This window comes from Danio rerio, chromosome 2 (assembly GCF_049306965.1).
Source record: "Danio rerio strain Tuebingen ecotype United States chromosome 2, GRCz12tu, whole genome shotgun sequence".
In the NCBI taxonomy this organism is placed as follows: Eukaryota; Metazoa; Chordata; class Actinopteri; order Cypriniformes; family Danionidae; genus Danio; species Danio rerio.
This window is the reverse complement of record NC_133177.1, coordinates 6,046,703-6,072,563: the sequence shown is the minus strand read 5'-3', so window position 1 is coordinate 6,072,563 and position 25,861 is coordinate 6,046,703. Positions and strand designations below refer to the sequence as shown.

The following is a 25,861-nucleotide window of genomic DNA, read 5'->3' as shown; positions in this document are numbered from 1 at the left end:
TTTGAGTTATTGCCGATTGTCTATCACTGAATGTGTCAGGAATATCAAAACAAAACCAACCTAGCTCCGCTCCTTTACTACCCCTCACACAGCCTGATCCACGCTGGCATTTCTCCTCTTGGGTTTAAGGTTTTGAAAACCCCGTCCAAACTTTAAGGACACCGGGTATCAGATTTGCACTATCCACATGCACTTGCTCGAAAGCTTGACAGAGCCCCTACGCGTAGCTACTGTTGCTAAGCCACGATTAGTAAATGGTGGTTTTTGGGCGTGGCTTAGCGAAGGGTCAATTGTATCGTAAAAATGGTTCGTTACTCGAAGCTTTTTAAATCAGAACTCGATGAGGACCTCTTCTGGTTAAAATGTGGGAAAGCACTGTGTTGCAAAAATGTCAAATGTCACAACTGACCAACTCATTCAAGTAGTAATACAACAATAGTAATATAAACAAATGTTAAGGTAAACATGAGGTTTGTTACATCACAGCACCGATGACTGTGGTAAAATCCAGGGTATTCAAGCATTGTTTCAATTAGCGTATTCCAACTGTTCCTTCACCCGGCCACTCGTTCCAAGTGGGGATCAAACCGACGATTGCTGCATGGGAGGTGAATGCTCTAAAGAGGAGGCTTTTGCAATAGTATCTGGATGCAGTCTTTATGATGCAAGCTGAGATTACATCACTCAGCGATGCAATGTCAGACACAATGCACTCAAATGTAGCGAGTGACGTCACTGTGATGGCTAGGGTTAGGGGTGGGGTTAGGTGAGCCCACTAAAAAGCATTTGATGCAGCCCAGATTGCACTGCACCAGATCTGCATCCAGACCCCTCTCTGCTTTTGGGCTGCACTCGCCAGCTGGCCTCTGTTACACACTATACTACTATATGCTGTGGCCTTCTTTAAAAATAGTTGTAAATAATCTGCTAATACTCTTTAGTATGGTTCAAAAGTTTCCTAATAATATCAAGTGATTATTAGGCAAAACTGAGAGTATAATTCCTACAGTTCCATGTCAATTATCGAAACTATTTGGTCATTTTTGAGTGACATGCTAATAGTCTAATCTGATTTAATGATCTATGCTAAGCTAAGCTAAAAATGCTAATTCATTCAATTTCCTTCAGCTTAGTCTCTTTTTTATCAGGGATTGCAATAGCAGAATGAACCGCCAACTTATTCAGCATATGTTTCACACAGCAGATGCTCATCCAGCTGCAACCCAGAACTGGAAAACACACATACACACTCGTTCACACACACTCTCATACACAACGGCCAATTTAGTTTATTCAATTCACCTATACCACATGTCTTTGGACTGTGGGGGAAACCGAAGCACCCAGAGGAAATTAACGCCAACGCGGGGAGAACATGCAAACTCCACACTGAAATGCCAACTGACGGGCTCGAATCAGTGGCCTGTAATAAGGGATCATTACGCCAAAATGAGAGTATAGTTCCTACAGCTCCATATCACTATTTTTGAGCGAGATGCTAATGGTCTAATCTGATTCAATGATCTATGCTAAGCTAAGCTAAAATTGCTAATTTTCCTGCATACACATTTAAAACTTATTGGGTCAAAATTAAACCTGGGATGGAAGCAAATGTTGCTGAAGGAGCTTCACCCTGTCATGCATCTGTATAAGAGGTCAAACTCCTGCTGCAGAAAACATCATTGAATCACAAATAAATTCAGAAAAGTGGATGTTGAGCCAGTTTCTGTCCACGTGCATGAACATGTTCCAGATAGCATATGCAAGTGTATGCAAAATAGCATTCTGGTGTTAATGTGTAGACTTATAGATATAAAAATAAATAAGTTTTTAAAACTCTGATTATTTACAAAGTAATGAAGTATGTCAAAGACGAGTATAACATTGAAAGACGAGTGCTGCACAATAACTATGAAGTCAGTAGATGTTTTGCAGTCCTGAAATATGCGGTAAGAGTTGCTATTTGCCAGAATTTGAAGGTATCACAGTGTGCACGACGCAGATCTTCCTCAACACCACGGCAACCAGCCCACAGAAACAGAGGCCTCCTGCTGCTCCACCAATCCAGACATCAGACATCAGCCTCCGCCAATCGTCAGCGAGGCGACAGGAAGTTAGAGTGCAGCAACAACCAACGAGGAGCGATATAGCAGCCAGCTTAACAGAGCTTGAGCCAGTGAGCGCAAAGGAGTGGGGGATGTCCCTCATTCAGAGGACAGTTGTGGGGGGTGGGGTGGGGGTGTTGGGGGGGAGGGACCAGGCAGTGCAGAATTCATTCAGGAGGAGCGATTGACCTAGATTTAGTTCCCCTGGAGGAGAGTGGGCAAGCGTAAACACATCCACTCGTAGGGAGGGGAGAGGCAGAGGGAGCAGGGCACGTTCAGAGGCACTGAAACAGACCTCAACATCCACCAGTGCTGAATTTCACAGAATTAACACATGTAATTTCTTTTTTTTTTTTTTTGCTTCTGCCATGCGCAAAAGGATTCTCTGACTCATAGAGGTGAAAAAAGAAAACATGAAAAATGACTTTAATCTTGGTGCAACACAGTTTCACACTTTCCTCTCTTTACACACACACACACCCTGGCTTATGAGAAAATGCTCTTTTGATATAATAAATATATTCCCAGCACTGAAATTGAGCCGTTTTATCGCTTTAAATCTCAAAGAAGAGCTGGAATAGTATTGTTTGTGTGTGAAAGATTACTATCTATATTCATGTGTGTCACTTGTGAGGAATTGCCCAGATTATATTCGCCTATGTGTGTAAGTAGGTACATTTCATCTTTTATTGCATGTCATATAAATGTATAGGTATATACATGTATGGTGATTAGTGGTGGAAAGACTACTAAAAAACCATACTTATAGTTGAAGTCAGAATTATTAGCCCCCCTGAATTATCAGCGGAACTGTTTATTTTCCCCCCAATTTCTGTTTATCGGAGAGAAGAACTCATTTCTAAACATGATAGTTTTAATAACTCATCTCTAATAACTAATTTATTTAATCTTTGTCATGATGACAGTACATAATATTTGACTAGACATTTTTGAAGACACTTCTATACAGCTTAAAGTGACATTTAAAGGCTTAACTAGGTTAATTGGGTTAACTATGCAGGTTAGGGTAATTAGGCAAGTTATTGTGTAATGATGGTGTAATGATGGACTTTAAAATGTTTTTAAAAAAATTGAAAACTGCTTTTATTCTAGCCGAAATAAAACAAATAAGACTTTTTCTAGAAGGAAAAATATTATCAGATATACTGTGAAAATTTCCTTGCTCTGTTAAACATCATTTAGCAAATATTTACAAAAGAAAAAAAATTCAATGGGGGGCTAATAATTCTGATTTCAACTGTAAGTAAATACACCATTACTTGCCTAAAAATGTAGTGCAAGTAGGGTAAAAGTATCTGATGTAAATATTACGCAAAGTATGAGCCCTTTCAAAAGTACTCAAGAGTAGAGAGTAGTGAGTATTACGCTGTAAAAAGCTGATGCGTTTACATGAAATTTGTGGATGTGTGTAAACGTAACATTCTGTAGTGCATTTAGTTGTTGCCCAGCAGGCACACAACACCATAGGATGTTAATAGTAGGTAAGACTTAGGTCGTGATTTAAAGTTAAATGTCAAGCCAGCATTTATGGACAATGTTATTTTGACGTCTAATAACGTTGTCAAATTATGTTGATATTTAGTTTATTTTAGGTTGTGTTAAAATCCAAAGTCCAATGTCGAGCCAACTTCTTATACTAACGTCATATTGATGTCAGATACTGACATTTATTCGTCAGGTATGGCAACTAAAATCCAACGTCTGATAAACGTCATATTGGTAATGTCCACACAACCTCAAGCTGTAACATTATTAGATGTTGATATTTGGTTGATTTTAGGCTGGACGTCGGACATTGACGTCAGCCTGATGTTGGGTTCTGATGTCAAACCGATTTTTATTTACAAACAAAATGCAACGTCCCCACGACGTTGGTGTAGAACATCAATCTAACGTCATGTTGACGTCTAATAACGTTGTCAAATTATGTTGATATTTGGTTTATTTTAGGTTTTGTTAAAATCCAAAATCTAACGTCGAGCCAACTTCTTATACCAACGTCATATTGATGTCAAACACTGACATTTATTCGTCAGGTATGGCAACTAAAATCCAACGTCTGATAAACGTCATATTGGTAATGTCCACACAACCTCAAGCTGTAACATTATTAGATGTTGATATTTGGTTGATTTTAGGTTGGACGTTGGACAGGTTGACGTCAGCCTGATGTTGGGTTCTGATGTCAGCCCGATTTTTATTTACAAACAAAATGCAACGTCCCCACGACGTTGGTGTACAACATCAATCTCACGTCATGTTGACGTCCTGTACCTGCAGGGTGTTTAAGGCCATTTTGGTCATCATAGAGTAAACATCTGCCATCTTCTCATCAGTGACATGCATCTAAACAGTCTCTGGGTCAGTGCGTGTAAAGATTTTGGACATCTTCTTGGACACTTTTAACGCTTCCAAACAGTTTGCTGATATTATAAATCATCCATGTCTTGAGGTAGTTCATTATGATGCGATTTACCTTCTATGTGAGATTTGGTTGGACAGGAATCACAGGACTGATTTTTAATCCCCACAGACAAGAAAAAAAAAGTAGTGACTGCGAGTTAATGGAAAGTAGTGGAGTAAAAGTATGAATACTAAAAAATACACATTTTTAAAACTACTCAATAAATTACAATTTCTCTGAAAAACCACTCAATTACAGTAGTTGGAGTATTTGTAATTTGTTGTGTACCACTGACTGGTACAGTACGGTACGGTTCGGATGAGGTACGGGTCACCTTTATCAGGCTTGCGTTTCCACCACAAAGGGCAGCCTTTTGGTGGGTGTGGTGTATGACAATGTTTAAGCTGATGTCATGCGCGCTTGAATAAATGTCTACAGTAAAGCTGTACGGGTCGTTTCAGGTTGCTAAAACATTCTTGCCTGTGTTTTGCCTGGCTTCTCCTTTTTTCCGAGTTTCACTCTCGCTTCACTTTCGCGCTTGTCCTTTTTTTCTGAATGGATCAGATGACGGAGACACTTCAATAATCACACACACGTTATTATCATCAGCTCAAGAAGTTCGTTATATCAAATATAGAAGTGATTGCGAGCTCCCGGAAGAAAGCGAATACCGCTCGCACTTTTAGACGGGCTCGTAAAGCAACAGGACACGGCAGATTTTTCTTCTTGGCTTTGTGTCTGTTCATCCAGACGACGACAAGGTTTGTTTGTTCATCCATGGCTCGTTATTATATTCCATGTAGTATTTCCATGTAATGTCTCGGCTTTGTATTTTAAAAAACATGGCGGTTCCTTTGTTTACGTTTTGTGTAGCTCCACGAGCTCGTGACATATCTGTCACCAATCAACGTTCAGCTGCACATGTAGCTCCACCTTTTGGTACCCTTTCTCCCGTTTGGTACCCTTTTGAAAGGGTGCCGAAAAAGTGGTATGGTACGATTTGGTTGCGCTTTTTGACAGTGGAAACGGCCATAAAAGCATACCGAACCGTACCGTACCACTCAGTGAAAATGGGCCATTACACCACTGATGGTGATTAAGTGCTGGTGAAGCAAGGCCATCTGGCATCTGAATAATTGAACATTAATAAATTACCCTGTTGTTTGCAAATGACTCAAACTCTCTGCAGCTATGCTGTTTATTTATCTTTTCCTTCATATCTTTCCTCAGGAACACAAGGTTGCAGTGAGGACTGCAGGAAAGTTCCCCCACCGAAACCTAAGAGGAATCCCAACACACAACTGAGCACTTCCTTCGATGAATCTTACATCCGCAGTAATGGTTCAAAAGGTTCGACCACAATGCTTTTCTCAAGAGATGGCCAAACGCCTTCTCCTCAGCCACAGGACTTGGATGAACCTGTCTACATTGAGATGTCAGGGAATGTGGGCCAGGAAGCCACCCCTCGTACTGAGGAGGATGAGCCAGGCGAGGCTGTCTATGAAGAGATGAAGTATCCTGCACTTGACGAGTATGACTCGCGTTGGGATCTTGTGAACTGTCGATCACTGTGTGTCACACCTTGCCCAAGTGAATCTGAAATCTATACCCCTCTGAGCCGTTGTACCACCCCTAGAGGAGTGCCCCTCTGTGATATCCCTGCCCCTTTCCCTAACCTGCTGTCTCACAGGCCCCCTTTACTGGTTTTCCCTCCAGCCCCAGCTCAGTGTTCTCCCAACTCGGACGAGTCCCCGCTTACCCCACTTGACGTAGCAAAGCTTCCTATGTTTGAGAATGGCTCTTTTGGCAAGTCCCCAACGTCATCTTCTTTGGAACCCTCCGGCTCGGCCTCGACGTCGCACATGAGGCGTGCTGAAAGGGAGCTAACAGCAACTCCTACAATAACAGCATCTGGACGTTCGTCCGCACCACCATTGCCCTGTGCCCTCTATAAAAGTTCCTCCTCTTCATACAGTTACCAGCGCAGCCACTCGGCCTGCCCCTCACCAGTCAGTATGGGCCGCTGCCTGACGCCCCTCAGCCTCATGCGCTCACCACCTATTGATGGACCATTTTCTGCATCAGGCCTTCCTCGCAGCGCCTCCGCCACACCTCACGGAAAGGCGTCTCCACCGCAGGACGCAAGCTCAGGGGGACGCCATCATGGCTCCATGCAGAACGTCTCAGTGGCTCGCTCACGGACGCCCACCAGCCCATTGGATGAACTCACCAACCTCTTCACCACTGGCAGGAACATGCTGAAGAAGAATACCAGTGGCAGAAAGAGCAAGGAACCAGGAGAAAGTGAGTCCTGATGATTTGTTTCTTAGATTGTTCATATCCATTCACTAATTTCACCTTCAAACGATGGGGCAGATGCACACAGACTTAATTAATTTTCAGTCAGTCAGCCCAAGCGCTTCTGGTAAACTGCTGCGCCATTACAAAATCGCAACTTTAAGATTTGATTTCTTTAAAAATCAGTGATGTTCACTGTCTGATTGATATACGATATAAAATGGGTCTTAGACCAGACAAAAAGCACTTCATTCAATTCCGTTTCTTCATGGCATATCTTTAAAATACAACAATTTATTCTACTCCAGTATTTTCAATGGAGTTTCTGCACTGATGTCGCTTAAGTTTCCACTGTCTTTCATATCGTTATACAATTGAACAACTAAATAAATGCTTAAGTCTGTTTAACTGATTGTAGTTAACTACGTTACAACATCGATGCTGTAAAAGGAACGTTATGAAATTGAAAATAGTCACATAAACCTTTCACCGGAAGTTTATCATTGGCTGAAAAACACTAGCTGTGCATATAGCCCATTACCCAGGAGTAACATAGAAAGTAAATACGTATGTGCAAAAAGCTAATTAAAATAGAGCTGCAAGCAGTTCTCTCAGTTTTCGGTATTCAAGAACTCTAACCCTCTGGTGTGTACGATCACACCGGTGTGATTAGATCATTTATTGTATGATGTCATCATAAGTACTAGCAAAACAGCATTGTAAAAATGCTGTAAACATTTTGTTTGTAAAAAATGATGTCTAAGAAGGCTGCTATAATAATCATTTTACACAATATTAAATGTGCATCATTGACATCAGATACTGTAAATACTTACTGTTTACTAGAAAGTTTACTCTATTCTTTTACCAGTTAAACAGCTGCTTACTTGCATGTAATTTGGGGTTGATGAACAAACAGGCTGCAAATCCAGCAGCTCTGATCTCTCAACTAACATGGTGGCACCCATCACCTGTTATACAAGTATATGATCATTATTAAGCTTTTTAAATGACAAAAGTACATGTGCTTATCCAGATTTCACAACATAACTAGGATGTCTGTCGAACTTAAACGTTATGTGTTGCCATGGAAACTTTGAAGCAATGCGTTCTAAATAACCTTCACATTAAAAAACAGGGGGGGTCAGTGGGAATATTTAGAATTTAAGTGTGAAAGATTAAGGCTTTTATACATATGCCTAAAATATATTATTATGACCTTGTTTGGTCTTATGTTAATTATTGACCTAGAAATATCTAGACAACTGCATTTTAGTGGTTTAATCAAGATTAAATTAAACACCTAGGACAAGATTGCTTAATTACTAAGGCCGTTTGGACATAGTGCCTGTATTCCCTATCCAAACTGTTTCCTCAAACTGAGTTCATGTACATTCTGAGTTTGGTAATGAAATTTCACTCTGTTCAAGAGTTGTTTGACAGATTTGACAATATCTGTACAACAGATATTTCGGTACAAGTGGCCCTACTCGCTTCAAACGCTTTGTGAAGCTATTGTAAAATAGTAATGTTGTTTTTTGAGCACTTTTAATAATCAGACTCCAAAGAATCCATCTACACTGCTTTGGCTCCGATCAGGCAAAATAAATAAATAAAAAATAAAATAGTTTTGCTCAAATGTCAGCTCATAGACTTGGAATAAGCTTGGAAATGCTTCAGATACATCCGCACATCTGTGTTTGCGCTTGGTGAACAGCTTTGAAGAGTGTCGAACTGATGATAGAACTTGACAATTTTGAAAATATACAACATCTGCATGGAAACACAACAGCAGCATTTCCAAATTAAAACAGGCCAGACATAACTGACACAATACCTATAGGTTTTGCAGCGAAAAACACAATAGTGTAAACATCTTAATTTGTGGTCACACTAGAGTTTAATCATGCAAAATCCTGTCGTACAGCGCTGTGAAAAGGGGCGGGATAAAATGAGGTGATTAGAAATCGATAAAGATGTTTTATGGAATTGCCCCATATTTTTATTTGATGTACAGAGAGGTCAGTTTTGGATCTTCTATTGGTCTCATGCAATCACATGATGCCATTTTGCAGGTCAGAGTTCACCAATGTCAAAATTTGGAATGTAGCAATGTGCGAAACTTTTCGCACAAGCTTGCATTTTCAGTCTCTAGCTTTTGCATGCTTAGAAATGAAAGTCTATGGGGCAAAAATTGCAGCGTGACCTTGACTTTAGTTATTCCTTTTTACCTTCTGCAGTATCTCTCAACGAACGTCAATAAGGCCTTGACATCAGTTCATCCCATTAAAGCAATTACCCACTGCACTTTAATCATCTGCATTTCATCCAATGTGATCTAGTCTAAGCCTAAAATTATTTTTTAATGAAAGTGGGTCCCAGAGTGAATACATCTGAAAACGACACCCTTGCATTTTTTGTGCGTACAGCCAATCTGTATATTAGGGATGGGCAATACCACAATTTTTAAATTTGATACGATACCGATACTTTTTGTTAAAATTTTTATGATACCAAAATCGATACCACTTATTATTAAAAATATAAATATATATTTGTTTTCAAAATAATATTAATAAAAAAAATCATTACGTGTAAATAAATAATGTAGTGTGTATATAGTGATATATACACACACACACACTCATCCATATTGCATATACACACTGCACAGATACACACACACACCATTATATTTATTCTTATTCCCCTAATGGTAATGAGAGAGAAAGAGAGAGCTAATTTAATTTTTTATTTATTTATTTTTATTTATTTATTATTATTATATTATATATTATAATACTATACTACTGTTTGCTGTTTACGAAGTTTATATATATATATATATATATATATATATATATATATATATATATATATATATATATATATATATATATACATATATATTATATAAAAAATATCTGTAAATTAGCAGTTTTCCGTATTTTGTGATTCATGTTTTTTTTTTCCTGAACTACTTATGCTTTTGAATTGCACTATGGGGCCTTGATCTTTTTTCCAACGTTGTTTAAACTTGAAAAGTTCGAAAAAAATACTTTTATTAACAATTTTATTTGTTTAAAGTGATATATTGTCTGGGTTGGTGTTATATATTACGCTACGAAACCCCTGTAATAAGCTGCCAGTACATTTTTTGTTACTTTACAGACTTATTTATCTATATAGCATTACTGCTCACTTAAAAGAGGACTATAGATAATGTAGTTCACACACGCTCATGCTGGAAACAGAAGCAGAGGATCTCCCTGCAGAGACACCCTCAGAGGAGCTGAAGACCAATCATAATGCAGGTCACTGTGGGCCAATTGCAGAGAACGTGTGAAGCTCTAATGAATCTGCAAAGCCTGTGAGCCGCTCTACCTGCACAGACACGCACTGTACTTTAACAGAAAACTGATTTTAACTGGAAGCTCTATCAGCTCATATAGTAATGCTGTGTTTACTGGTGTCTTACGCAGGATTCATGTACTGAAAAAATTATTCATTGGATTTACTCATATTTTTTAAGGTAAGTAGTTGTAAACAACTTATATGGGCTGAATTTAAACAAACAAATTAAATTAATTAATGTTTAGTAATGTTTTGTTTGTTTAAATTCAAGCCATATAAATTGTTTGCAACTACTTATCTTAAAAAAAAGAGCAAATCTTTAAGATGAACATAAGTAGATGAATACACAATGCAATTTAAAAAGTACAGGAATGTGTACACAACTGAATAAACAGTATTACTAGTAGAAAAAAGTGCATCTTAATAGAAACTAAATATTTTCTAAATAATATTTTAGATTTTAATTAATAATATAAACAGGCTACAAAAAATGTGTAGTTTCCTCAATGCTGTAAAAAAATCAATATCTATCTATCTATCTATCTATCTATCTATCTATCTATCTATCTATCTATCTATCTATCTATCACATCCGTCCGTCCATCCATCCATCCATCCATCCATCCATCCATCCATCCATCCATCCATCCATCCATCCATCTATCTATCTATCTATCTATCTATCTATCTATCTATCTATCTATCTATCTATCTATCTATCTATCTATCTATCTATCTATCTATCTATCTATCTATCTATCTATCTATCTATCTATCTATCTATCTATCACATCCGTCCGTCCGTCCGTCCGTCCGTCCGTCCGTCCGTCCGTCCGTCCGTCTGTCTGTCTGTCTATCTATCTATCTATCTATCTATCTATCTATCTATCTATCTATCTATCACATCCGTCCGTCCGTCCGTCCGTCCGTCCGTCCGTCCGTCCGTCCGTCCGTCCGTCCGTCCGTCCGTCCGTCTATCTATCTATCTATCTATCTATCTATCTATCTATCTATCTATCTATCTATCTATCTATCTATCTATCTATCTATCTATCTATCTATCTATCTATCACATCCGTCCGTCCATCCATCCATCCATCCATCCATCCATCCATCCATCCATCCATCCATCTATCTATCTATCTATCTATCTATCTATCTATCTATCTATCTATCTATCTATCTATCTATCTATCTATCTATCTATCTATCTATCTATCTATCTATCTATCTATCTATCTATCACATCCGTCCGTCCGTCCGTCCGTCCGTCCGTCCGTCCGTCCGTCTGTCTGTCTGTCTATCTATCTATCTATCTATCTATCTATCTATCTATCTATCTATCTATCTATCTATCTATCTATCTATCTATCTATCACATCCGTCCGTCCGTCCGTCCGTCCGTCCGTCCGTCCGTCCGTCCGTCCGTCCGTCCGTCTGTCTGTCTATCTATCTATCTATCTATCTATCTATCTATCTATCTATCTATCTATCTATCTATCTATTTATCTATCTATCTATCTATCTATCTATCACATCCATCCATCCGTCCGTCCGTCTGTCCGTCTATCTATCTATCTATCTATCTATCTATCTATCTATCTATCTATCTATCTATCTATCTATCTATCTATCTATCTATCTATCTATCTATCTATCTATCTATCTATCTATCTATCTATCTATCTATCATCTATCTATCTATCTATCTATCTATCTATCTATCACATCCATCCATTCGTCCGTCCGTCCGTCTGTCCGTCTGTCCGTCTATCTATCTATCTATCTATCTATCTATCTATCTATCTATCTATCTATCTATCTATCTATCTATCTATCTATCTATCTATCTATCTATCTATCTATATATCTATCTATCTATCTATCTATCTATCTATCTATCTATCTATCTATCTATCTATCTATCTATCTATCTATCTATCTATCCATCCATCCATCCATCCATCCATCCATCCATCCATCCATCCATCCATCCATCCATTTATCTATCTATCTATCTATCTCAGTATAAGTTGTGTACAAGTTGGAAGTTAGCAGTTAGCAAATATCATTTTAACTAGTAGCTTTTATTGGCAGTACAAGCATTGATTTTTATAATTATTAGTTAAAACCTTTAAAATAAATTAATAACATAAGTATAATTTACTAACTGATCCTTATCATCCTATTGGGTTGTTTGGGCATGGACACAAGTTTTATCTGGTACTCATAAAAGTGTGTATCTGTTGTTGTGGTAATGGTTGATTTCCATATTGTCTATTAGGCACATGCACCTGTGCTGCACCTGTATGTTGTCTCATGCACAGACTAGCACGGCCCCATTTACAGCTGTGCTGAGGCTATAATATCATCTGTCCTTGTTGTGGATGGAAAACATTGTTTGACCTATTTATGAACCTACTGCATTTATGAAGCACTACTGCACATTGAAACAACACTGGCAGCGCAGAAGCACTCAATGACTGTACTGTCGATCTGAATGTCGCTTTTAAAACTGACACAGCTAGAAATCTGATATATGGAAATATATGCAGATGGCATATACGACAAACAAGCTCTTACTTGGATTAGACATAGTTGAAATACATGTCACATATGCAACATATCATTAAAAAATGGTCATTTAATTCATTTTGGTATTTATAAATATGTTAAAATATTTGAGATATAATTATACATATACAGATATATTCATATATGCCCCATAAGAACACTAACAATTAGAGGTAATATATTTGAACATATATGTAGCTACATATTCCAATGGTTGAACAAAAATTACATGTAAAGGGCCATTTTTTGCAATATTTTGACATATATGGTCCAAATATGAACTTATATGTCACATGTATTTTGCATATATTACTATATATCATATATGTGGGAGTATAGTTTGGAACAAACGAAAGATGTGTTTTTTATACATAAATTAATTGAGTTTTGATGCATAAATCAAAAAGGAGATATTTTAGAGAATGTTTTATCAAAATACTGGGACATGGAGTAATTGTATAGACAAGAGACAAAATTAAGACATATTTTAGACATAAATAAATGATACTGTCTCTTGATTCTTAATTACAGATACAAAGACACATAATGTGCAGCCCTTCTGTGTATAAATCTGTTGCTGTGTAAGACATCTGTCACAACTGCTGAATACACACACCACAGTCAAAGCAGGAACAGAGGGACAAACCACTGAATCAGTGAATAAGTGTTAAAGGGACATCTAGTGACCGAGTGCCAGTACTGCAATGAAAGAAAAAACATCTAATTTGTTATGCTGGTCTAGACTGGTTTTGCTGGTCAGAGCTCATGGTCTTGCTTGTGGACCAGAATAGGTCCTATTTACATGATCCTTTTTTTTGCTGATTAAATTATAACAAGTTTATGGGAACACACATTTACGTTTGCACCAGGTGTTTCAGTCTTTCTCTTTTGTCCACTTTTCAGATGAGGGAAGGTCTGTAGGCAGGTGCTTGCATAAGCTTTTATTGATTTTCTATCTTATATTGAGAAGTAATATCACATAATTTGTATACTACACATATTTGAGCTACACTAAAGATTTTTTTTCTTTTTTAAACTAGGATCTATGTTATTGGCTAGATTCAAATGTGAAAGATTAAAACAAACAAACAAAAAAATCTTTAAAATTAATGTCTTAATTAATTTAACTTAAAACATTTTAGACTACATTCGGACCAGGATTTAGCATTGTCAACTTGTGAACAGGGCGTTATGGGTGTTTCCCAATACTGGGTTGTGGCTTGAAGGGCATCCCCTGTGTAAAACATATGCCGGAATAGTTGATGGTTCATTCCACTGTGGCGACCCCTGATAAATAAGGGACTAAGGCAGTGATTCTCAATTCCGGTCCTCGGACCCCAACGCCCACCCCCCTACTTAATATACCTGATTCAGATCATCAGAGAGATCCATGAACTGATCCTTGTGTTTTAAATAAAAGAGACATACAAAATGTGCAGGGCAGGGGGGCCCAAGGACTGGAATTGGAAGCCACTGAATTAAGCCGAAGGAAAAAGAATGAATGAATGAACTTGTGAACAGACAGATGAAAATCCTAAGTTCTAATTCTAGGGACCAGCATTGCATGTTTGTCTCAGCAAGCAAAACCTACTTTATGTTGGTGACGAGGATTTTTCAGTGGGGAGTTAACTGAAAGTCTTTTTAATGTTTCACTCTTATAGATGAATCCAAGGGAAAGAGTCACAGTTCTGAGTCCAAACGAGAGCACAAGGAGAGAAGCCATCACAGCAAGGAATCCAAGCGAGATAAAGACCGTAGCAGCAAGTCCTCTCATCGCCGGGAGGGCAAAGACAAAGAACCAAATGGCACTGAAGCCTCATCTCGGCATGACTGCAGGGACTGTGGCTTCAACACTACTGATCCGTTAGCCAGAAGAGACAGCAAGGACAGAGGTTGTAATGGACCAGAGTTGCCTCCTCGGCAAGAGAGCCAAGATCGAGGCTGTAGCACTGAGGCACTGCCTCGACGGGATAGCAAAGACAGAGGCTGTAACAGTGCAGAACCCATCATCAGAAGGGATAGCAAAGACAGGAGCTGCAGCGGTGCAGAATTGACCACTAGACGGGACAGCAAAGACAGGAGCAGCAATGGTGCAGAACCGATCATAAGACGGGACAGTAAAGACAGGAGCTGCAACGGTGCAGAACCGATCACAAGACGGGATAGTAAAGATAGGAGCTGCAATGGTGCAGAACCGATCACAAGATGGGACAGCAAAGACAGGAGCAGCAACGGCACAGATCCGATCATCAGACGGGACAGTAAAGACAGAGGCTGTATAGGACCAGAACTCTTGGCCAGACAAGATAGTAAGGAACTGCTAAGAAATGGTCTAGAGACCAGGCGGGACAGCAGAGAGAAAGCTTGCTATGGGATAGAACTTCCTCCCAGACATGAAAATAAGGACCTGGGCAGAACAGGCTTGGAGAGTCGGCGAAACAGTAAAGAAGGTTCCAAGCATAGCACAGAATCTGTTCAGGACAAGGAGAAAAGCAACCACAGTGCAGAGAGCTGGTGGGGGAGCAAGGAAAGGATCAGCAATGGCAATGATGTCAGGCGAGAATGCAAAGATAAAGGAGTACGCACAAGTGATCCAAAAGATAGAAGCAACTGTAGCACAGAATCACCCAAAGCACAGGACAAAAGGTCTGGATCTTCAGCCATGGTGGCTTCAAGTTGGTCTGCTGGAAGATCCTCCATGAGTCCAAATAATGTGCTGGGAAACTCGGGTAAGAACAGAATTTGTTTAAAAGCCCAGGCGAAAATACAATTACAGGGATTTATCATAAATGAGCTAAAACAGCAATAACAAAACTAAATCAGCTTGATCAGTTCTGGAACACCACAGATATGCATGTTTGTGATCTTTGTCATATGTCTGATTTTGTTCTGTTGAAACTTTTCTTGCAGACCTGAAGATGGTTCTAAAGGAAGGACGGCCTTCCTCGACACCAGTAGCATCATCACCAAAAGGCACACCTCAAAGACAGCCTCCTGATGTCCAGCAGGTACTGTCCTTATTGCTGAACTTTTATTTGTGTAGCTGTAAAGCACGGGGCATACCAAAACAATGGTAATCTGCTGGATGTTGTCAGGTGGTTTAGAGTCCTGGTTGGCTTTAGAGCCATTCATAGAGACAACTTGTCTTGTTTTTCAGCTGAGTCTACATCTCAAATTGGTGATGGCAGTGCAACCTCAAAGTAGTTGTACTTTTAAGCACAATCGAGTAATGGAAACACACCCCCAGTAATGGAAAGGTTTAGGCTAAAAAGAAATAGCATCTATGCTAGTTGGCCATTAACCAGGTTTCCATTGCCCCCATGAGTCCTTGTATGAAAAGTGGGAATATCTTCTGGTTTTAAGTAAACGAATGGGTACTTGACAGTACAAAGTTGCTGGGCAACTTTGGGAAATGATGCCATAAATGGGCAACCAGGTGAGACTAACTAGGGCTATGGGTTACAGATACAACATTCTTTCCCATTTTTAATAGAAAAGTAACCAAGCAACATCGCTTTGTAGAATTGCCTGGCAACATAGCCCAAAAAGTTCCCCTGTGTATTATTAGCAAAAGAGAACCAATCTTGCTAACTAGCTGCATCCAACCTTGCCTAGTATTCAATAGGTACTGCATTTGAATTTGAATGAACTACTCGGCTGTAAGAAAAGTGCATTCTATACGGTATGAATTTCAGAAGTATGACTGGAACTCGGATGTACTACATCCGTCATTTTGTCATGATCATGTGACCTACCCACGTTAGTTTTGTCGATTCATTCCCATTTATGAATTCTCTCACGGTGCATCATGGGATAGCATAGCGTCCATCTGATGCACACTTCAGAATCTCACCGGAAGTAGTAGGTCATCCACATACTTCTCACATACTGATTTTCGAATTCTATGAATTCGGACATACTCACATACGTACTTTAACGTACTGTGTGGAAGTATGAGATTTCGGACACAGCTCATGACTCAAAAGGCACACTTCATGTGGACTTTCAGTCTTGTGGCCTTAAATTGTACATGCTCACTGAGCTTACAAGTTCTTAAGGTATGTCATTTGTCATTTTTTTTTCTTCAGAGCATAAAACCTAAAACCAAGAAGTCCTTGCAAAAGACCAATCAGACAACAGTTGGGAGCAGTCAGAGAAGACAGAATTAATCTCATTACAATTTATAATACAGCAGTCGACTATAGCTTTCGAGTAGAAATGTATAAACTTCCTGCTAACATTTGAAGGCTGTCTTAAACACAGCTGATTGCCAATTGTGGTCACGTGTTCGACAGATATGACTGAATGGCTCTGAAGGTCATCTCTCGTGTACATTAGAGTGTTCGAAAGCCACGTCTGATCTGTCTGTGAGCAGATGTATGAAAGATCCACTGACGGATCAGCTGATAGATGCTGGTTTCAAATGCTCCAATGTCCGTGTGTTCACGCTTGATGAACAGAGGTGAAGAGATGGCCACATCCCTGCTTATTTCCAGTGTGATAATTGAGTTTGTCCCAAAATATGACTTCAGTGTACCCTCACACTCATTCACACAGCATGGTTTTGAATGCCGACAGGGTCAAGATATTTAGCATGCCAAATATTTCACAGGCATCTGCGGCAAGTCAGCGATTCTCTCTGATCGATGTGTGACTGTTGCTCGTGTGAATGAGCACCAATTTACCTCAGATTTCGGGCTTTTGTCTGCGATTGTTGGCGAGAAAATATCAGGGATTAATTGAGCAGTGTGAGCTCACCATAAGGTCTTCACTATACATGATGCCATCGAAGTTTCGATTCTGAGGATATCCCCATGTCCGAAGTGTGCCATTTGTAACTGGACATATGTGGGAAACAGAACTTTAACAAACCTAAAAGAGTGAATTAACAGTGCCCGCTGGCAACATCTCTTTTCTAGTAACTAAGTAAGAGAATTAGGTACAGGTTTTCCCTGTGTTGGCTTCTTGTCAACAAAATGAAAGGAGTTTACTTTCTTAAGCCGTATTCTTTTATTTATTAACCATCTTTTGAGAGTGGGTGAAAACTGTAGCAGTTGTTGAACAGTTGAACAGCACAGGTTGTAGGGGTGTCAAAATTAATTGTTTCTTCGGTGCACCGCGATGCAGACGCGGACAATTCGGTTTCGGTTTAGTAATAATCATAACCGGTTATTATGTACTGACGTCCTTTATCTCCTATGCACTCTGTTGCGAGGGAGGTGAGTGCGAATATTTACAACACAGCCAACTCAGGGCCATAGGCACCATAGGCAAATGCTACGGGCGCTGTATATCCAGGGAGGCGCCAGAAATGAGCGCGGTTCAGTTGGTTTTGTTTTCGATATTCCTGACACACATTCAGTTATAGACAGCAATAACTCAAAAACCTCTTACCCTAAAAAGATCTAAAGTGTGTTTCCTACAAAAAGACAAAGCTGGTTATGTTTCACAGCTGTCTTTCTTTTTTTTCGCTCGACATTACGAGCACTGCTCCGTTCAAGCCCTCGCAATATGTGTTTAGCCAGGAGAGCTCGCGCTGAGAGGAGCTCTCAGTAAGGGACCGTCGGAAAAGTGCTTCTTTTTGTCGTTTTTTTTTCGTTTTTCTGTTCTGCTAAGCGCGAGCTCTTCCTGTTGCGAGGGCTTAAGTGTGTGTGTTTGTTTGTTTGTTTGGTGCTGTCTATGTTTGTGTATGTGTTTGAATCAGAGACAGTGTGGTGCTGTGTGTCTGTGTGTTTATACAGACAGCATGTTATAGCCTCCCCCCTAAAACATAATACTGTATATGGAAAGCATCGTCAATGCACTGTGATGCACCAAGCGAATTAAACCGAATCGAAGGCATGATAATCGTAACCGAACCGAACCGTGAGACCTGTATAAGTTCACACCTCTAACAGGTTGTCCCCGAATGCCAGAAAGACATCTATTATAAAGCCACAGCCATATCACCCTGCAGCCTAAGACCCACTCAATGAAGCTAAGCAGGGATGAACCCGGTCAGTACCTGGATGGGAGACCTCATTGGAAAACTAGGTTGCTTTTGGAAGTGATTTTAGTGAGGCCAGCAGTGGGCGCTTAACCTGTGGTCTGTGTGCCCCAGTCTAGGGAAGAGGACACTATACTATATATCTGTGGGCGCCGTCTTTCAGATGAGATGAGGTCCTGACTCTCTGTGGTCATTAAAAATCCCATAGCACGGACCAGGGGTGGCCAAGTCGGAGCACTCACTCTGGTCCCCCGGGCTCTGCACTGGTTTAGGAAATTCCATTTTCTACCAAAACACTCCATTACTATTGGTTTAAGATTGGCAAGCACAATTCGGGACATTGCAACCTGCAGAACCTGGAAAAGAAATCCCATGGTACTTCTCGTGAAGAGTAGGGGTGAAACCATGGTGTCCTGGCCAAACTCCCTCCATTGGCCCTCAACCATCCCAATCATCCCCATCCACCGAATTGGCTCTATCATTGTCTATCCACTTCCCCTATAGCTGGTGTGTGGTGAGTGCACTGCCGCCGTTGTCCTTTGGCTGCGGTCGCATCATCCAAGTGGATGCTGCACACTGGTGGTGGTGTGGAGAGACCCCCCTCATGATTGCGAAGTGCTTTGGGTGTATGGCCATACACAATAAATGCGTTATATAAATACACATTACATTATAAAGGTTTGCAACTTTGCAAAGTAAACAATGAGCCAAAAAACACTTACCCTCCTTGCTAATTAGAACACAATAATCACCATTAGTCTACTACTATCACACAGGAAGTTTTGTAATAGTAGAATCACCTGGAAACGGTCGTCCAGTGTGTTTTAATGGAACTTTTCTCTCTGACTCAAGCAATGCAGCACCACAGTTCGTTTTCTAACTGTGCTAGCTCTTTGCCGTTGGTTTGTTTGTTGTGTCTCTACTCCAAAATTACACAGAACTGACAGCCCATCTTCTCATTGTGTCCAACAGATGCCCCCCATGCCATGGTTATGCGGCGATAGCACAATGCTGGAGATGATAGAAAAGAAACAACGCCTCTGTCGAGAGATACGCTCCCGTCAGCGACTTCCTGACTGCAGTCCATGCAAGAAAGAGAGCCTGCCTATCATGCCCAGCTGGAAGAAAACAAACGGCCTGAAGAAGTACAGCCCCCCTCCATACCCCACTCAGACCACAGTCTTCTGGGACACAGCTATTTGACTCTCGAGAGTGCTTCGGGACCACGCTTTGCCTTTTATTATCAGGCAGAGTCGAGTGTGCTTCCTCCAGAAGACGAGTGTGTGGGGTTATAATAGCAATATTTCAGAGGTTGCAGTTTATGGGTTTTCATATCATTGTTGATAGCTAATATTTTTATACTCAATGTGACTCTATGACCTAGCATCTATAGATATTTTCTAAATGAAATGAAATATCTTTGTAAAGATTATGTAGGGTTAGTCCAATGCAATTGCTGTTTTTCTACCTTTAATTTATTTCGTTTTTTTTTTAAACATCACAGCACAGTACCTTTTCATCAGTAGCTTTGACTTGCCTTTTTTGTCATATTTTACCACACTGAATGAAGTCTAATTTAACATTGGATGTTATGACGATTTGACCAGGGCTAGCTTACTCATCTGCTGCCTTTCCGCATATTATTGGATACTTTAATTGAATGTCTAATGTTAAGAACAGATGAAAGTCCTTCTTAAAGGATCTCATTGCTATTAACCACATTCTTCTTTAGTTTCTGTAGTCATTTACAGTAAGTGGTAGGTTTCAGAGAACACGACTTACTCTAAGGTCAGGTCAATGCACATAGAATAAGGGTAACAGTTTTTTTTTTTACTGTATGATACAGAACACGTCTACTTTAAGGGATGTTCTCACGTGTAAAACCGAGGGGCGAACTTCTCCTCTTTGGGTCTGTGGCAATAGCTGGCCAGTGCCAGTGGAAATCCTCCAAAGTGCACATCAAGGATGGTTACCCAGAGATTAATGACAATCGGAAATATTAAAGTTGTATTTTTTGCATCTCAGTATTAATCATGTACATGGACAGTTGTGAAATGCGAATTCTTTTTGAGCAGTGGTCTTGTATAGAATGACTGTGCCATTATTTATGATAAGTTATTGGGTTAGATCGATTAAAGAGTTCAGGCAGACGCAAATATTTGTATTAGCAACATAAACCAATGACCGATAGCCCTCAGCTATTGTAAGTATATAGTAGCCATGGCCTAATAGCCAGGTCAAGTCAAAGAAAGAGACTGTACAACACGAGAGAGCTACAACTCTACAATCCTCTACCACGTGACTGGATACCTACATTATCCCTCTACCTCAACCTCAATCAGTGGTCAATCATTTGCACAACCAATGCAATCAATCTGCATTGCCAAACAACTTAAATTCCCCCCTTCACTGTATAAACCAATTGACTCAACTTAAAATTGTGAGGCAACTTGCCGCAGAGCTTTTTGAGTTGACTCGAGTCAAGTGCAGTACAGTGGTCCCTCGCCATAACGCGGTTCACTTTCACGGTCTTGCAGTTTTGCGGATTTTGAGTGCAACTTGAGATGTTTATTTTCCAGTGCATCATGTTCTGCCTCCTGACTGGCTGTAGATCATAGTCAATCAAACTCCTCCGTGTCGTGTCTTCTGTACCAAACAGAATGCGTTCAGTAAATCTTTGATCACTAGCAGTGTGACTCTTAAGTGCTGTACTGTATACTTGCAAGTTTTTTTCCCAACAAACCCCATAATATCAATAAAACATTGTGCACCGTCAAAGGCACTGATGGTAGCATCCAAAAGGCAGAGGAAGATGCTAACCATCGCACAAAAAGTTGGTGTTCTGGACATGCATAGCCGGGAGCTAGCTCTCTGCAGTGGTTTCCCACTGAAGTAAAGCAGGGCTGTGCCTGATAAGCACCTGGATGGGAGACTACATGGGAACGCTAGGTTGCTGCCGAAAGTGGTGTTAGTGAGGCTAGCAGAAGGTGTTCAACCTAATGCCCCAGTATATTGATGGAGACTCCATATACTGCTAAGTGAGTCGTTAAAAACCCCAAGATGTCCTTTGAAAAAGAGCGGGCAATCTTTTACGCTGACATACTGGCCAAATTTGCACACTGGCCTTTGTCCATCATGGCCTCCTAACCATCCCCATATCATAATTGCCTTCATCACTCTCCACCAATCAGCTGGTGTGTGGTGTGCAGTTTGGCGCAATATGGCTGCCGTCACATCACCCTGGTGTTGCTGCAAACCCTGCTGAAAAATCCAGCTTAAACCAGCCTAGGCTGGTTGGCTGGTTTTAGCTGGTCAACTAGGCTGGTTTTAGAGGGGTTTTGGCCACTTCCAGGCTGGTTTCCAGCCATTTCCAGCCTGGTCTTAGCTGGTTATGCTGGGAGATGACCAGCTAAAACCAGCTTGACCAGCCTAGCAGGCTGGGAACCCAGCCAAAACCAGCTATGTCCAGCTTAAACCAGGCTGGTCAGGCTGGTTTTAGCTGGTCATTTTCCAGCCTGACCAGCTAAGACCAGGCTGGAAATGGCTGGAAACCAGCCTGGAAGTGGCCAAAACCCCTCTAAAACCAGCCTGGTCGACCAGCTAAAGCCAAGGCTGGTTTAATCTGGATTAGCAGTGCAGTGGGGGTGGATGAGGAGATTTCCTCCAAAAATGTGTGAAGTGAGTGTCCAGAAAAGTGATATACAAATGCAAAGAATTCTTATTATAATAATTAAAGGAAGGTAGGCGTTATGCAAATGTTTAAACAAGAGAGAAAAATGTGAAAATGTTAAAGCCAGTCTGAGAAAATAGTTTAGTAAGGAGTTTTACAGCCTTAAAACATCTATAATAATAGTAAACAATAAAGTGGACTACTTCGCAGATTTCACCTATTGCGGGCTATTTTAGAACCTAACTCTAGTGATTAACGAGGGACCACTGTATTTGAGTCAACTCAAAAAAAGCTGTGCAGCAAGTTGCCTTAAAATTTTAGGTTGAGTCAAATTTTTTTTTTTTGACAGTCATGTTTGAAACCGATGCCTGTACAAAATGTGTTACCTTTGAGACCGGTGCTCACTGTAACTGGGTCACAGCTATGTTTCTATCCACGCATTTTAATGCACATTTAGGAATATCGCATTAAAAATTGCTTCATGGAAAAACAAGATGCGCAGAAAAACACTTGAGTAGGACAACCGTTTTATCCGATAAGAAAAAATGTGAAAAAACTACAATGGAAACATGTTTGTCGTATAAATTCCAGCATGCGCATCAAAAAAAGTAATGTTATGTTGATTTAACAGATTAGATGAGGATAGGGTCTGTCTGTCAATTGCAGACTGAAAGACAGGGGTGTAACTTGTAGTAAGTTAAAGGTGTAACTTGAAGTTATGGAGACCCACATGTCAAAACTATTTTGTTGGCAAGATGGCGCTGTATAAACCCAACCATCATCGTTATTAACGTCTACACCTTCCCCAATCCTAAACCCAACCATCATCGTTATTAACATCTACACCTTCCCCAACCCTAAACCCAACCAGCAAATTTAATAATGTCTACACCTTCCACAAACCTTAACCCAACAATCATGTTTATTAATGTCTACACCTACCCCAATCCTTAACCCAATCATCACAGTTATTAACGTCCACACCTTCCCCAACACGTAACCCAACAATCACAGTTATTAACGTCTACACCTTTCCTAAACCTAAACCCAACCATCAGTTATTAACGTCTACACCTTCCCCAAACCTAGACCTAACAATCATGTTTAATAATATCTACACCTATCTCAATCCTTAACCCAACCATCATAGTTATTAACATCTACGCTTTCCCCAACCCAAAACCCAACCATCACAATTATTCAGGTACAGACGTGAGTTGTGGAGGCATTGGTACTTGACCCGCTCGCTATTGTACTGTAATTTGCAACCACAGGGGACGACGCCAAGTAGGCTAACAGTCATCACAAAACGGATGAAGAAGTCAGCGAGCTGCATGGTATGATTTGGTTGTGGATAAATTTGAAGAAAACTCATGACATTTGGTGAAAATGTTCTCTGGAAAGTATTTCCACCATCTTGCCAACAACAACTCGCATGGTTCGATAGGATCTCGATAACTACAAGTTACGCCTCTCCGACCAACTTCTAAGTACACCGCTTCATGTTATGCCTACGTCTTGCAGTCCACAGACACATACACTTGCAAAAATGGCCGCAATGGGACAGCATTAATCAAGTGTTTCCCGACCCTGTTCCTGAAGGCACAACAACAGTACATATTTTGCTCGTCTCCCTTATCTGACCCAGGTTTTGGAGTCTCTTCTAATGTTCTGCTGAGTTGATTCAGGTGTGTTTAATTAGGAAGAGGTTGAAAATGTGTACTGGTGGTGTGCCTTTAGGGACAGAGTTGGGAAACACTGCATTAATAGACAGTCCAGCAGACCAACCACATTGGAAAACATCTGAAATGTTGCTTTGGTCATACTGAAATCCCTCAGCCAAAGTCCATCATCAACGTGGTTCATATGTCGCATACCTCCAAAAGCGAGTTAATTGCATTTCGTTTTTCGTCTTCAGACCCAAAAAGAAATCTAATATAAAAGAAAAAAGGTGGCTTCTCCTACTGCAAACGTTTTCTTTTTATATTTGGCGGCAGTATGAAGCCACAAATTTGTTCTCTTTGACTAGTTTTGCACATAATACGCATCTTTACATGGAAACATAGCTTAGGTGAGAGGTCGCAAAAATCAGGTGTAAAGGTGTAATGCGTTGGTTTGCCTACAGCTGTTTTGAAACGGGGCAGAAATCAAACATTTAAACAGGTGAAATCGAGATCCAACATGAGACGTTCTGTTTTATTATTCCCTTCTAGTGGTCAGAGAGGTCGAGTAGCTGGAATTTAACAAATTACTGAGACAGCACTTGGTATATAGAGTCTCGAAAACCCCGCAGGTTCTGGGACGTTGTAGCCTGTTTGATTGTATGTGTTCCAAGCTACAGATTCAACAATAAAGGATGATTGTTTCGAACTTCACTTTCTTGGGGCCAGAGGGTGCGAGTTTGGAAATGTAACAATGTACAATCTCTTCTATGTAAAAATGTGCACTGTGACAGGTAGAAAGCCTCTATGTCCTTCGTCTTATTGCACTTATTGAGTGTTCTCTTTATCTGTACAGTAATGTTCGAACAAAAGTATGCTGATTGTCACAATTAAGAGACTTTTCAAGATGAATAAATGAATAAATATAAACCTCAAACGTCTGTGGTCTTGTTTCTTGCATTAGCTCTAAAATAATAAGTCTAAAACCTTCATTATGTTGTTTTCAATCTGTGGGCCATGATGCTATAGCCAGCTGTCATGACTAGAATTAATATATGCTAATTTATGTAAGAATGACTAGCCATAATTGGATGTATAAGTAAATAATGAGAAATAAATAATCATTTATTACTTTGCATCACTATTTGATTTAGTAGATCTATTAAGGTCCTTTGTACAAGATGTAAAAAAAAGTCTCTGATGTCCCTTGAACATTCAAAATAGCCCATAAATAATTTTTTAATAACTTTTTTATAATGCCTTTTAGTTGCTGATGTTATTTTCAGCAGATACATTGTGAAAACTCTAATGGCGGACAGTTGCTTCACACTGTCTATGCTAATGAGCTGGTAGGGATGGCAGACGTGAAACTGACATTTCGACAGTGTCGAGATCCCACAAACATGATTAAAATACCTAAAACCATGATTTCGGAGTATTTGTACAAATCGGGATTCGAACCCAAAAGATATTTGAAGCACAGTAACAGCGTACACTCGCACAGTCCTCTAGGCTATAGGTTTTTCTGACCCTGGCAGTCAAATGCATATTCCCCAGGCCGCTTCTAAACTGAACGATGCTTTGAATCGATTTAGTCACGTGACCAGGTGTTTCGAAACACTTTAGTCACGTGACTTGGGTGTTTCGGATCATGCTTCGGTGCAGTGTTTCGAAACACTTTCCCTTCAGGATCTCGATACTGTGATACCTCAGTTTCACGTCAGCCATCCCTAGTATATTTACAGTTGAAGTCAGAATTATTAGCCCCCTTTTTATTTTATTTTATTT

The 25,861-nt window shown here is 40.0% G+C and overlaps 1 protein-coding gene across 3 annotated transcripts in view; it reads left to right on the top strand.

Annotated features, from left to right (window-relative positions):
• nyap2b (neuronal tyrosine-phosphorylated phosphoinositide-3-kinase adaptor 2b) overlaps positions 1-25,014 on the top strand; it is a 64,206-nt gene extending 39,192 nt beyond the window's left edge. For all 3 annotated transcript variants that reach the window (XM_073922818.1, XM_009297225.4, XM_003197820.6), the window contains 4 exons: positions 5,761-6,834; positions 14,418-15,485; positions 15,667-15,764; positions 19,715-25,014. In XM_073922818.1, the coding sequence (XP_073778919.1) occupies positions 5,761-6,834; positions 14,418-15,485; positions 15,667-15,764; positions 19,715-19,945 (2,471 nt within the window). In that variant the 3' untranslated portion in view covers positions 19,946-25,014. The remainder of the gene's footprint in view (positions 1-5,760; positions 6,835-14,417; positions 15,486-15,666; positions 15,765-19,714) is intronic.
• Positions 25,015-25,861: the final 847 nt, after the last annotated feature.